This window comes from Lolium rigidum, chromosome 6 (assembly GCF_022539505.1).
Source record: "Lolium rigidum isolate FL_2022 chromosome 6, APGP_CSIRO_Lrig_0.1, whole genome shotgun sequence".
In the NCBI taxonomy this organism is placed as follows: domain Eukaryota; kingdom Viridiplantae; phylum Streptophyta; class Magnoliopsida; order Poales; family Poaceae; genus Lolium; species Lolium rigidum.
In genome coordinates, this window is record NC_061513.1 from 91,709,917 (window position 1) to 91,725,130 (window position 15,214).

A 15,214-nucleotide genomic window follows, 5' to 3' on the forward strand; every position below is an offset into this window, starting at 1 on the left:
ACTACTCAGCGATTTGATAAAGAACTTTTATGTAGACTCTTATGTAGACCACAGCCATCTTTGTTCCGTACATGTTCAGCGTTTTTGCCAGGCTAGACATTTGGTTACAGTACAGTTTGGCTTGGGTTCTGATTCAAGTTCAATCCTGTAGGCATTTTTTGAAACACCTGGTACCGTACTGTACACGAGGGACTGGTTCCAGATGTTGTCCATTACCATTCTCCGCCAGTTTTTGTTGGCCACATGCTCTTGGTTTTTATCTTGTTGCATCTTGTGCCCAATACTCTAGGTAAAGAACGAGAGGGGCAGAGATTTTCGTCACTTGTACTACCTCCGTCCAAAGGAATAAGGCGTACACATATTTCAAGACGAACTTTGACCATAACAATTGAGCAACAAAATCTTGGTTATATTGTACAGTTTGTAATTAGTATCGTTGGATTCGTATTAAAAAGCACTTTTTAATGATGTTAATTTCATGCAAACAATTTTTATATATTTAAAGTAATACTTAGTCAAACGAAAAGCACGTAAAACGAGGACGCCTTATTCCTTGAATCAGAGGTAGTATGAAACAAAGAGAAAACCTCCTTAGATACACCACCAGTCTGGTAATACATTCATGACTAGGCTTCCGTATGCGAGCAAGCCCTATCTTCATGCTTTACCGAATAAGCAAGCCTTATCTTCATTCTTGACCCAATTATAGTTACGACTTACCTCTGTGTTTGTGCCCCATGTGTGTTTTGGAACTCTTTTTTTAGGTAATGTTGAATTCAACATGGAGCAGTTGCTCGTGTGACCAGACCATAATTCTCTGATTATGAATGTATAGTTTGGTAGAGTTTTTTAATCTAGCACAGCGGACTGGTTCAAAGAAATATCAGCGCGTGCTATGTGACCGAGTTGCGTCGTTCGTCCGAAACGCACGAGTCCTCGATCGGCTGAGACTTCGCTGCCACGCTGACGGCAAACCAAAGAGAAGGCCACAAACTAAGCTCCATGGCAAGTTGCTGTAGATCGGTGTAAGTTGCATTTCTTTATTACATCGCTAATCAGTTGCATTTCTTTATTACATCGTTAATCGTTGCATCGACGCCAAGTTTTTATTTTATTCTGCTATATAACTGCCTGCACAAGTCGCTCGTTACCGGATAGGATGCGCTTCTTGCTTCCAAACATTTGGAAGAACCGGAGAGTACCATGGTGATGAGCTACCGTTGCTCGGCAAGTACAAAACTGACATCGATCTTGGCGTCGCTGCTCATCCTTGTCAGGACGATTCAAGTCCGAGCCCAGCTTCCTTCTGGTAATACATGTCACATCCTCCTGGTTTTTTTCCGTGTAGATCCCGCACCTTTCTTAAGCTTTGCTGCGTCTGCACGCACGGTTCAGTAAACTTCAGCATGCAACTTACTCATTTCACAGAATCTTAAAAATTAACAAATCATTAGCTACTGCGTGCCTAGTGGCATATGTCATACTAATGTTTAGTAGTAAATCTAAAACCAGAAACAGATGAAACTGATACATACACTCCATTGTGCAGGGTTCATAAACATCGATTGTGGATGGAAAAACGGTAGTAGCTACGTCGACGACGTCTTAGGAATGCCGTACAGTTTCGATGGTGAATATGTAGAGAGCGGTGTGAGCCATGAGATGTTACCAGAGTTTATGGCTGATTCCGAAAATAAGCAAGAAATAACCCTGAGGAGCTTCCCTGACGGCTCAAGAAACTGCTATACACTGCCATCCACTACCGGTAAGAAGTATCTACTGAGAGCCACATTTACTTACGGCAACTACGATAGGTTGAACAAGACTCAGGACGGGTCGCTATTTCTGTTTGGGCTCCATATCGGCGTCAATTTCTGGGCGACGGTAAACTTGTCAAATTGGGATCCATCAACCACGGTATGGAAGGAGGTGATCACCGTTGCTCCGAGCAACTCTCTGTCCGTCTGCCTGATAAACTTCGGTACAGGGGTTCCCTTCATATCGACGTTGGAGTTGAGGCCACTGCTAGATGCGATGTACCCTTTTGTCAATACTTCTGTGTCAGTCAGCAACTTTCAGCGGTTCAGATTTGGCAACGTCAACACTTTTATCACAAGGTGCGAGCAGACTGGTATCCATAATAATAGAGTAGTTTTGGATTAGATCTATGCCTGTCAATAGTTTTAAATTTAGTTTGCTAGCTTGACGCATATAAGAGCGTTTGCTACTTTGTTTTCAGAATCAAGGAATTGATTCTAACAAATGCTAGTAAACACAGAAATATCATGTATGGTGCTAGCTATTTATCTGTTTTTTCCTTGTCTTTATGCATGACGAAGATATCCAACAGACTATTATGACCGGTGGTGGGATAGCTTTTCTATGAGCAAGGTGGACTACTCTACCTCCATGATCAGCTTGAACACCAGCAACAACTTGGAGAGCCTCCCCGGCAACAGCAACTTCAGCGTGCCGTCGGCCATCTTGCAGAATGCCTCGACCAGAGACACGAACCAGTCCTCCATTACCATCAACGTGGCAGCAGGTCCCAATCTAGGGGCCAATGACCTGCAGCTTCTCCCCATCTTTCACTTCACCGAGATCAACATGACCAACCCGAACAGGAGGTTCGACATCTACAGCAAAGATGTACTGATGTTCCCAGACTTCTCCCCCTCGCAATTACAGGTGCACAGCATGTACAAGAGCGGGCAGTTCATGCAGAACGCCGATGGATACTTTTTCTTGAACAAGACATCCAGCTCGAGTCTTCCGCCGCTCATCAACGCGCTTGAACTGTACTCTCTCGTTCGTATGGATAACCTCACCACTGACTCCGACGATGGTAAGATTAATGTGTATATACTCCACATGATCATCATGCACTTGCCAATGCTAATGACCGAGGTCTCACTATCTAGACATCTGAAGATTCCCGACTATATTTGACACTGTCACGCGGTCTTCACTAAAGTAATAGGACCAAGTTTACCAACCAGCTCATTCAGTTCTACACTCAAGTTTTGAGTAAGACACCTTCTAAAGGTCCATTAATATATGGAAGACCATAGTTGATAAATGAATTAGTACGATTCAAACAGTCATACGAAAATATAATACTTGCATACATATGCAATGATACTGCAGTTTCTAAAGTTAATCTTTTCATCTTTTGAATACACCCCCTACCCAACTTATAAAGCTACTTTACACCGTCCATATTTGTTCTCTTGTCTTCTGCTGTAGTCAATTACATGAAACAAATCAAGACATACTATAAATTGGCACGAACAAGCTGGAATGGAGATCCATGCTCCCCGCGAGAGTATTCCTGGGAAGGTTTGATTTGCGACCACTCCAAGAGCAACCAGAATCCGAGGATTGTCACAGTGTAAGAACATAACCAGGAATTATATCATATACATTTTTAGATCTAAACATCGTAACTAATTCTTTTTTTTCCTTTGAAATGCATCGCATCAACCCAACCAATCTATCGGTCCATAAAAGCTCCCCTTTCGTTTATATTTTGCTCTTGATATGTTCTTATTTTCTTATGCATATATATCACTATGGAGAAACTCAGTCACATGTCTTACTCGTAAAGACCTCAAAAACACATGTAGTTTAGTAGAATTCTGGAAAGCACAAGTAATTTAGTATAACTTGAACCACATAAAGCTATTTACATAATCTTGAAAATACATGTTAGGTCAATGCTATCACTTAATTAATATGAGTTGTATTAAAATGATCTGTTTTTGCAGAAATCTATCAACCAGTGGACTGAGTGGTGGATTTGCCATATCATTCATGAACATGACATCGCTAGAAAACTTGTAAGTGGCGCCTACCACATAATACTGATGAACTAATGAGATTATGTTGACATCTTTTGTGACCCTAAGTACAAAACATATATAGGGATTTATCACACAACAATTTGACGGGAGCTATTCCAGACTATCAGCTAAAGTCACTTAAAGTTCTGTAAGTCTGCTGATTACATATGTGGTTAATGATGCAAATTTTAGATGAATGATTCCAACTGTTATTTTTCAGTGACTTGTCAAATAACAAGATAAATGGACCAATCCCTGATTCTATTCTTCAAAGATTTCAGGCTGGTTTGCTTGATCTCAGGTTTGTCATGCTATGTTGCACAGTTCCTCATTATACTTCTATTTCTGATCAAACTAACAACTACAACAACAAAAGGAATAGGCTCAAACCAAGGTTTATTCTTGCAGAAATAAGTGGAAGTTTAGCAGCAATCATTGCACATATGGAGTGAATTATTGATTAAAACACATTTATTTCCTTGCCAAACTTAAGCCACGCAAGTTGGACTATCTACTTAAGCAGCACCATGCAACAGCAACCCCATTAGTTGTATACGTACACTCTGAATGTGACTAAGCTTTGGTGGCCAATTTTAGTGCCAAGTGTGTCAAACCAAGCTGTTGCAGTTGCATTGATTGAAGAAAACATGCCCCCGTTATATGTTCTACCATCTAGTAACTATAATGCTTTATATCTATGAGCTTTTAAACATGTGAGCTAGGAGCGGACCTAATAATAACTATGCGTGATTTAGAAATCATGTGGTTTCTATTTTTAGAGTTAGAAGTTTTATAGAAGAACTATTAGCTGGTCCGTCTTGTTACAAAAGGGAGCTATGTTATAATCATAATTTTATAAAGCATCTGCAGCAATATTTCGAGCTGATCTATAGATATGTTCTGTAATTGTGTCACTAGATTAGAAGGCAATCCCGTATGCTCAAAAGTTAAAGATACGTACTGCTCAAAGAAGAAGAAAAGCATACCTATCTTACTCATCGCAGTGATAGTTCCTGTTGTACTGATATCCCTCCTAGTAATGATGTGCATACTCTGCAAGTTATGCTGGAAAGGTAAAACGAAATCCCATGCTTCAAAATTCTCAGTCACTAATGGAAGTGTGGTAGACATTATATGACAGCTTAATACCTAAACATTCGTGTAAAAGACAACCTCTTGATTCTGCAGGGAAATCAGTAGACAACGAGGATTATGCTATGTATGAAGAGGAAACTCCCCTACATATCGACATCAGACGGTTCACGTATGCAGAGCTGAAGCTCATAACAAATGACTTCAAAACAATCGTTGGAAAAGGAGGTTTCGGTATGGTTTATCATGGCACACTAGAAAATAGTGACGAAGTAGCTGTTAAGGTGCTTATGGAGACATCAATAGCAGACTCAACAGACTTCCTCCCGGAGGTATAACACAGAACCAACTTGGCCAAATCATTTTTTCTCAAAAATAAACTAGAATTCTGCAAGACATATAAAATCTTTACACAAGTTCATAGTCAGTACATGCAATTGGCATAACCTCTGGTATGTTTAGTAATTACATGTGTTACCGCAGGTACAAACCTTGTCCAAAGTTCATCACAAGAATCTTGTGGTTTTGAAAGGATATTGCCAAAACAAGAAATGCCTTGCACTCGTTTATGACTTCATGTCCAGAGGAAATCTTCAACAACTTATAAGAGGAGGTTTATCTCTTATTATTTAACCTTTTCTTAAAGTTTCTATCACGAATAGTTGACATAGGTACAATCAACCAACCCAACTTGCAGTTCGTTATGCTCACTATGTTGTATTTGAGCTTTTACAGCAACTGTTTGTACTTTAACTAATTAAAGCTGAGCCCTATATCAAACCAAAAACCAATACAATCTAAGGTGCAAGTTGACCAATTAGAAGCAACAAAAAAATGGAGAACTAGACGGCAATAGCTCTCATTAACCCTTGAGAATCATTTATTTCATAGATTTATCAATATATAATGCTTCACAGTGTAATATAAAAATCGGCAAGACCTATTCGTAATTATAAAAATGGAACTCTAAAATCAAGCCATAATCTGCCTTTTAACATCCTACAGCATAGTGGATTTTATTGTTAAAACTGGATTTCCTTGTTAAAAGTTGGATTGATTGCCTAGACTTTTATCGCTGCTGCTAGTAAATACATTGAGGATGACGGAGTAAGAAGCGAGGTCGGGCCACCATAGGTGCATTCCTGGAGCTGCACATTCTTCAAGTCACAATCGTGGCATGTTTATAGATATGCGGCTAACAAACTGAGGAGACCTACATTCTTAGAGTCATAACCATGACTGATGACATGATGATACAGTGCACGTATGAAGGCACTTAACATTAATCCGGTATGTCTTGATCCAGGAGATGACGACGGTGCGAATTGGGAACAACGACTTCAAATCGCACTTGATGCTGCACAAGGTTCACATTTCAAATACGCATTTACCTTAAGGTCATATATGTATGTGTGTTTGACAAAGTATGAGCTTGAATGAACTACAGGGCTGGAGTATCTACATGAGTCTTGCACCCCAGCAATAGTTCACAGAGATGTGAAGACCCCCAACATCCTTCTGGACAGGAATCTAGTGGGCATAATATCTGATTTTGGGCTTTCACGGGCTTTTGATGATGCTCACACACACATATCAACTGTTGCTGCTGGAACGCTTGGCTACCTCGACCCTGAGTACCATGCAACTTTCCAACTCACTGTGAAGACAGACGTTTACAGCTTCGGCATTGTGTTGTTGGAGATCATCACTGGCCAACCCCCAGTAATCATGGAGCCTCAAACCATTCACCTACCAAACTGGGTACGCCAAAAGATCGCCAAAGGCAGCATTCATGATGTCGCGGACAAGAGGCTGTTGGATCAGTACGACGCCAGTTCCCTGCAGAGTGTAATAGACCTTGCCATGAACTGCGTCGAAAGCGCAGCCATCGACAGGCCTACCATGGCCGAGGTTGTTTCAAGGCTCAAAGTGTGGTTGCCGGCAGTTTCGAGCGAAAAGCAGTCTGTTTCTGCTTCAGCTTGGCGTACGCACTCCGTGGATGCTGAAACTCGAAAGCAGTTCCAGTTGATGATTTCTGACAAGGAGAGCTCCTTCATATCTGGTTATACTGACAGGCCGTCAGAATTAAACCCCTTATCTGGACGGTGAAAGGAAAATGCCTACTGAGTAATTTGTACATCTGGTTAGATAAAGTTCAGTAATTTTCTCAACTGCATCGTCATTTGTTGTTTATAAACTGCAATTGAGTCATTTTATTTTCAGTTCATACTCTTTCTCGTTTACAACTGGTCCACTGGGGTGGGGAGCGGGGGATGAGGATTGAGGGGTATTTTTGTATGAACTTCGGTGCTTAGTTGGAGTAATTTTCAAACAGGAAGTATCTTCTTCCATGTGAGAACACGGTGATCTATTACTACTAAGAACTATAAATTGGTACTCACGCATTAACTCCCAAATCAATCCTAGTAAAACGAGTGGTAAGCTGAAGCATTGCTGCTTAATAATTCCGCCGTCTTACCCCTAATAATAATAATTAGATTAAAGTACGTGCTTCTACTACCAATAAATCCGTGTAGATGAACAAGCTTGAGCATGGACAAGATGTCTAGGTCCGACGGGAGGCTGTCCCCGATGGTGTTGCTATGCGCTAGTTGGCACATGAACCATGAAGAGTCTGATGCTATGTAGGGGAGGAAATGCAACCACAATACCATATGACATACCTAATCGTAATTGCCAGACGCTGGTCGCCCGACGGCAGTTCCTCGAATCGGCCGCCGCCCAGTGCAGCGGCTCAGCTGCCTCCTTGTGGACTTGTGACGCGTGCAGCCTCACAGCCGCCTCCTCGAACAATAATCCGTCCAAACAAGTTCAAACCAGCATAATGTAAAACCCAATGGGTTCAAAACAAGTTCAAATCATTAGGTATTTGCTTGGCTAGTCGTGACCTTGCTCACAGACCACGGGTGGACAAATTCTGGACGTACTCTGCTTCGTGGCCTTGCTCACAGAACACGGGAACCGGATTAGACTACTCATAGTGGGAGTAACTTTAATAGTAACTAAGTGTCCAACTTAGCAAATTTGCTTATGTGGCAGTGAGTTAATGAGGAGAGAGGAGGATGGAGTAACATAGCTAGTTACTGTAACATCACACTTCTCAAGATAAAATAAGTTTATAAGCTAATTAATGAAGACATATATGATACTACTTTGATGTTAATAACCACTATGAAAGTAGTAACATAGAGTAGTAACATGTGCATGTTACTACTCTATGTTACTTCCCACTATGACTAGTCTTAGGTTTTGTTCTTGCTTGATGTTAGTTGCTAGGTGCTGACTTGTAACTTCTCTATAGTTCTCGTGTACTCCAGGCTCGATCGCCTATCGGCCGGGAGGGCAGGTTGCTTCCCGACTGCAAACTTTGCAAACCTTGTTCTTCTTCTAATCAAATGAACGCAGAGCTGTCTGCTTTTATATAAAAAAAACAAGGTCTGCCCAATGTTGACCAGGCTTCCTTAATCCGTATGCGAGCAGCCCTATCTTCATGCTTTACCGAATAAGCAAGCGCTATCTTCATTCTTGACCCAATTATAGTTACGACTTAGCTCTGTGATTTTCCTCGAATAGCTTTTTGGAACTCTTTGTTAGGTAAGGTTGAATTCAACAGGGAGCAGTTGCTCGTGTAACCAGACCAGAATTCGAATTGTATCAGCTCAGCTCGGTCACCCTGGCCCGGGCTTTGTTTGGTTGTGCACGCTCTCTTCCTTTTGTTCTCTTATTATAAATGTAGTTAATTTGCTAGAGTTCTTTAATCTAGCACAGCAGACTGGTTCAAAGAAATATCAGCGCGTGCTATGTGAACGTTCGTCCGAACGCACGAGTACTCGATCGGATGAGACTTCGCTGCCACGCTGACGACAATCCAAAGAGAAAGCCAAACTAAGCTCCATGGCAAGTTGCAGTAGATCAGTGCAAGTTGCATTTCTTTATCACGTCGTTAATCATTGCATCGAGGCCAAGTTTTATTTTCTTCTCCTATATTACTGCCTGCGCAAATTAGTCGTTACCTGATAGGATGCTTCTTGGTCCCAAACATTGCAAGAACCGGAGAGTACCATGGTGATGATGATGAGCTACGGTTGCCCGACAAGTACAAAACTGACATGGATCATGGCGTCGCTGCTCATCCTGGGCAGGACGATTCAAGTCCGAGCCCAGCTTCCTAAAGGTAATACGGAGTACATGTCACATCCTCCTGGTTTTTTCCGTGTAGATCCCGCACCTTTCTTAAGCTCTGCTGCATCTGCACGGACGGTTCAGTAAACTTCAGCGTGCAACTTAACAAATCTCATTTCACTGAATCTTAGAAATCAACAAATCATTAGCTACTGAGTGTCTAGTGGCATATGTCATACTAGTGTTTAGTAGTAGATCTTCAACCAGAAACAGACGAACTGATACATACACTCCATTGTGCAGGGTTCATAAACATCGATTGTGGATGGAAAAACAGTAGTAGCTACATGGACGACGTCTTAGGAATGCCGTACACTTTCGATGGTGAATATGTCGAGAGCGGTGTGAGCCATGAGATATTACCAGAGTTTATGGCTGATTCCGAAAATAAGCAAGAAATAACCCTGAGGAGCTTCCCTGACAGCTCAAGAAACTGCTATACGCTGCCATCCACCACCGGTAAGAAGTATCTACTGAGGGCCACATTTACTTACGGCAACTACGATAGATTGAACAAGACTCAGGACGGGTCACTGTTTCTGTTTGGGCTCCATATCGGCGTCAATTTCTGGGCGATGGTAAACTTGTCAAATTCGGATCCAGCACAAACGGTATGGAAGGAGGTGATCACCGTTGCTCCAAGCAAGTCTCTGTCCGTCTGCCTGATAAACTTCGGTTCAGGGGTTCCCTTCATATCTACGTTGGAGCTGAGGCCACTGCTAGATGCGATGTACCCTTTTGTCAATACTTCTGTGTCAGTCAGCAACTTTCAGCGGTTCAGATTTGGCAACGTCAACACTTTTATCACAAGGTGCGAGCAGACTGGTATCCATAATAATAGAATAGTTTTGGATTAGATCTATGCCTGTCAATAGTTTATATGATGTCAATAGTTTTAAATTTAGTTTGCTAGCTTGACGCATATAAGAGTGTTTGCTACTTTGTTTTCGGAATCAAGGAATTTCTTCTAATAAATACTACTAGTAAACACAGAAATATCATGTATGGTGTCAGCTATTTATCTGTTTTTCCTTGTCTTTGTGTGTGATGAAGATATCCGACGGACTATTATGACCGGTGGTGGGATAGCTTTTCTATGAGCGTAGACTACTCCTCCATGATCAGCTTGAACACCAGCAATAACATGGAGAGCCTCCCCGGCAACAGCGCCTTCAACGTGTCATCGGCCATCTTGCAGAATGCCACGACTAAAGACACGAACCAGTCCTCAATTACCATCAACGTGGCAGCACCTCCCAATCTAGGGGACAATGACCTTCAGCTTCTCCCCATCTTTCACTTCGCCGAGATCAACATGACCAACCTGAACAGAAGGTTCGACATCTACAGCAATGATGTACTGATGTTCGCAGACTTCTCCCCATCACGATTCCAAGTGGACAGCATGTACAAAAGCGGACAGTTCATGCAGACCGCCTATGGATACTTTTTCTTGAACAAGACATCCAACTCGAGTCTTCCGCCGCTCATCAACGCGCTTGAACTGTACTCGCTTGTTCGTATGGATAGCCTCACCACTGACTCCGGCGATGGTAAGATTAATGTATGTACTGCAGTTGCATTACACATTTTCCATGTAGGTAGCAAATTCACATGATCATCATGCAGTTGCCAATGCTAATGACCGAGGTCTCACTATCTAGACATCTGAAAATTCCCGACTCTATTTTACACTATCACGATCTTCACTAAATTAATAGGACCAAGTTTTTAAACCAGCTCATTCAGTTCTACACAAGTTCTGAGTAAGCTACTTTCTAAAGGTCCACTAATGTATTGAAGACCATCGTTAATAATGAATTAGTACAATTCAAACAGTCATACTGAAATATAATACTTGCATACATATGCAATGATACCGCAGTTTCATAAGTTAATCTTTTCATCTTTCGAATACACCTCCTACCCAACTTATAAAGCTACTTTACACCTTCCATATTTGTTCTCTTGTCTTCTGCTGCAGTCAATTACATGAAACAAATCAAGACGTACTATAACTTGGCACGAACAAGCTGGAATGGAGATCCATGCTCCCCAGGAGAGTATTCCTGGGAAGGTTTGATTTGCGACCACTCCAAGAGCAACCAGAATCCGAGGATTGTCACAGTGTAAGAACATAACCAGGAATTATATCATAATATATTTTTAGATCTAAACACCATAACTATTATTTTTCCTTTGAAATGCAACCCCAAACAATCTAACGCTCCATAAAAGCTCCCTTTTGGTTTACATGTGCTCTTTATATGTTCCTATTTTCTTATTCATATATATCACTATGGAGAAACTCAGTCACATGTCTTACTCATAAAGACCTGGAAAACACATGTAGTTTAGTTGAAATATTGAAAGCACAAGTAATTTAGAATAACTTGGACCACATAAAGGTATTTACATAATCTTGAAAATACATGTTAGGTGGATGGTATCACTTAATTAATATGAGTTACAAAAATGATCTGTTTTTGCAGAAATCTGTCAACCAGTGGACTGAGAGGTGGATTTGCCATATCATTCATGAACATGACATCGCTAGAAAACTTGTAAGTGGCGCCTACCATATGATACTAATGAACTAATGTGATTATGTTAACATCTTTTGTGACCGTAAGTACAAAACATATATAGGGATTTATCACACAACAATTTGACGGGAGCTATTCCAGACTATCAGCTAAAGTCACTTAAAGTTCTGTAAGTCTGCTGATTAAATATTTGGTTAATGATACAAATTTTAGATGAATGATTCCAACTGTTAGTTTTCAGTGACTTGTCAAATAACAAGATAGATGGACCAATCCCTGATTCTATTCTTCAAAGATTTCAAGCCGGTTTGCTTGATCTCAGGTTTGTCATGCTCTGCTGCACAGTTCCTCATTATACTTCTATTTCTGATCAAACTAACAACTACAACAAGAAAGGAATAGTCTCAAACTAAAGTTTATTCTTGCAGAAATAAGTGGAAGTTTAGCAGCAATCATGCAAATATGGATTAAATTATTGATTAAGACACATTTATTTCCTTGACAAACTTAAGCCACACAAGTTGGTCTATCTACTTAAGAAGCACCACCCTTCTATATCACCGTGCAACATCAGCCCCATTAGTTTTACACGTAAACTCTGAATGCGACTAACTTTGGTGGCCAATTTTAGTGCCAAGTGTGTCAAACCAAGCTTTTGCAGTTGCATTGATTGAAGAAAACATGCCCTCGGTTATAATGCGTTATATCTATCAGCTATTTAACATGAGAGCTAGGAGCGGACTTAATAGTAACTACGCGCGATTTAGAAATCATGTGGTTTCTACTTTTAGAGTTAGAAGTTTTATAGAAGAGCTATTAGTTATTCCGTCTTGTTACAAAATGGAGCTATGTTATAATCATAATGATTTATAAAGCGTCTGCAGCTAAGATATTTTGAGCTGATCTATAGATATGTTCTGTAATTGTGTCACTAGATTAGAAGGCAATCCTGTATGCTCAAAAGTTAAAGATACGTACTGCTCAAAGAAGAAGAAAAGCATACCTATCTTACTCATCGCAGTGATAGTTCCTGTTGTACTGATATCTCTCCTAGTAATGATGTGCATACTCTGGAAGTTATGCTGGAAAGGTAAAACAAAATCCCATGCTCCAAAATTCTCTATCAGTGATGCAAGTGTGGTAGACACTATATGGCAGCTTAATTCCTAAACTTTGATGTAAAACACCACGTCTTGACTCCGCAGGGAAATCAATAGACAACGAGGATTATGCTATGTATGAAGAGGAAACTCCCTACATATCGACATCAGACGGTTCACGTATGCAGAGCTGAAGCTCATAACAAATGACTTCAAAACAATCGTTGGAAAGGGAGGTTTCGGTATGGTTTATCACGGCACACTAGAAAATAGCGACGAAGTAGCTGTTAAGGTGCTTATGGAGACATCAATTGCAGACTCAACAGACTTCCTCCCCGAGGTATAACACAGAACCAACTAGGCCAAATCATTTTTTCTCAAAAATAAACTTGAATTCTGCAAGACATATAAACTCTTTACACAAGTTCATATTCAGTACATGCAATTGGCATCACCTGTGGTATGTTTAGTAAGTACATGTGTTACCGCAGGTACAAACCTTGTCCAAAGTTCATCACAAGAATCTTGTGGCTTTGAAAGGATATTGCCAAAACAAGAAATGCCTCGCACTCGTTTATGACTTCATGTCCAGAGGAAATCTTCAACAACTTATAAGAGGAGGTTTATCCCTTATTATTTTGCCTTTTTTTGAAGTTTCTATCACGAATAGTTGACGTAGGTACAATTAACCAATACAACTTGCAGTTCGTTATGCTCACTATGTTGTATTTGAACTTTTACGGAGAATGTTTGTACTTTAACTAATTATAAAGGTGAACCCTATATCAAACCAAAAACCAATACAAATGTAAGGTGCAAGTTGAAAAATTCAGGGTTTACTTCCTGTAGAAGCAACAAAAAAATGGAGAAATAGACGCCAATAGCTCTCATTAACCCTTGAGAATCATCTATTTCATATATTTATCAATATACAATGCTTCGCAGTGTAATATAAAAATCGGCTGGATCTAGTCATAAGCATAAAAATGGAACTCTAAAATCAAGCCATAGTCTGGCTTTTGACATCCTACAGTATAGTGGATTTTTATTGTTAAAACTGGATTTTCCTTGTTAAAGGTTGGATTGATTGCCTAGACTTTTATGGCTGCTTCTAGTAAATACATTTGAGGATGCCCAACTAATTAAATTTGCATAAGTGATGGAGTAAGAAGCGAAGCAAGGCCACCATAGGTGCATTCCTGGAGCTGCACATTCTTCAAGTCATAACCGTGGCATGTTTATAGATATGCGGCTAACAAACTGAGGAGACCTACATTCTTAAAGTCATAACCATGACTGATGACATGATGATACCGTGCACGTATGAAGGCACTTACATTAATCCAGTATGTCTTGATGCAGGAGATGACGATGGTGCGAATTGGGAACAACGACTTCAAATCGCACTTGATGCTGCACAAGGTCCACATTTTAAATATGCATTTACCTTAAGGTCATATATGTATGTGTGTTTGACAAAGTATGAGCTTGAATGAAATACAGGGCTGGAGTATCTACATGAGTCATGCACCCCAGCAATAGTTCACAGAGATGTGAAGACCCCCAACATCCTTCTGGACAAGAATCTGGTGGGGATAATATCTGATTTTGGGCTTTCGCGAGCTTTTGATGATGCTCACACACACATATCTACTGTTGCTGCTGGAACTCTTGGCTACCTCGACCCTGAGTATCATGCAACTTTCCAACTCACTGTGAAGACAGACGTTTACAGCTACGGCATTGTGTTGTTGGAGATCATCACTGGCCAACCCCCAGTAATCATGGAGCCTCAAACCGTTCACCTACCAAACTGGGTACGCCAAAAGATTGCCAAAGGCAGTATTAATGATGTCGTGGACAAGAGGCTACTGGATCAGTACGACGTCAGTTCCCTGCAGAGTGTGATAGACCTTGCCATGAACTGTGTCGAGAGCGCAGCCATCGACAGGCCTACCATGGCCGAGGTTGTTTCAAGGCTCAAAGTATGGTTGCCGTCAGTTTCAAGCGAAAAGCAGTCTGTTTCTGCTACAGCTTGGCATACGCACTCCGTGGATGCTGAAACTCGAAAGCAGTTCCAGCTGATGATTTCTGACGAGGAGAGCTCCTTCATATCTGGTTAAACCCCTTATCTGGACGGTGAAAGAAAAATGCATACTGAGTTATTTGTACATTTGGTTAGATAAAGTTTAGTAATGTGTTCATCTGCATCGTCGTGATTAAGGGGTATTTTTGTATGAACTTTGGTGTTTAGTTGGAGTAATTTTCAACCGAAGCATCTTCTTCCATGTGAGAACACGGTGATCGATCTATTAGTACTACTAGGAACTATTAATTGGTACTCACGCATTAACTCCGAAATCAATCCTAGAACAAGTGGTAAGCTCAAGTGTTGCTGCTTAAGAATTCTGCCGTTTTATACTATTAGTCC

General features: G+C 40.7%; 1 protein-coding gene and 1 pseudogene across 1 annotated transcript; both read left to right on the top strand.

Annotated features, from left to right (window-relative positions):
- Positions 1-1,203: 1,203 nt before the first annotated feature.
- LOC124668497 (probable LRR receptor-like serine/threonine-protein kinase At1g51810) lies at positions 1,204-7,043 on the top strand. Its single transcript, XM_047205623.1, has 12 exons — positions 1,204-1,309; positions 1,550-2,117; positions 2,340-2,845; positions 3,247-3,391; positions 3,768-3,839; positions 3,925-3,990; positions 4,063-4,143; positions 4,761-4,915; positions 5,031-5,266; positions 5,418-5,547; positions 6,241-6,300; positions 6,382-7,043. Exons 1-12 carry the CDS (start codon positions 1,204-1,206, stop codon positions 7,041-7,043), a joined length of 2,787 nt encoding a protein of 928 aa, XP_047061579.1.
- Positions 7,044-9,023: 1,980 nt separating this feature from the next.
- LOC124667188 lies at positions 9,024-14,906 on the top strand (annotated as a pseudogene).
- Positions 14,907-15,214: the final 308 nt, after the last annotated feature.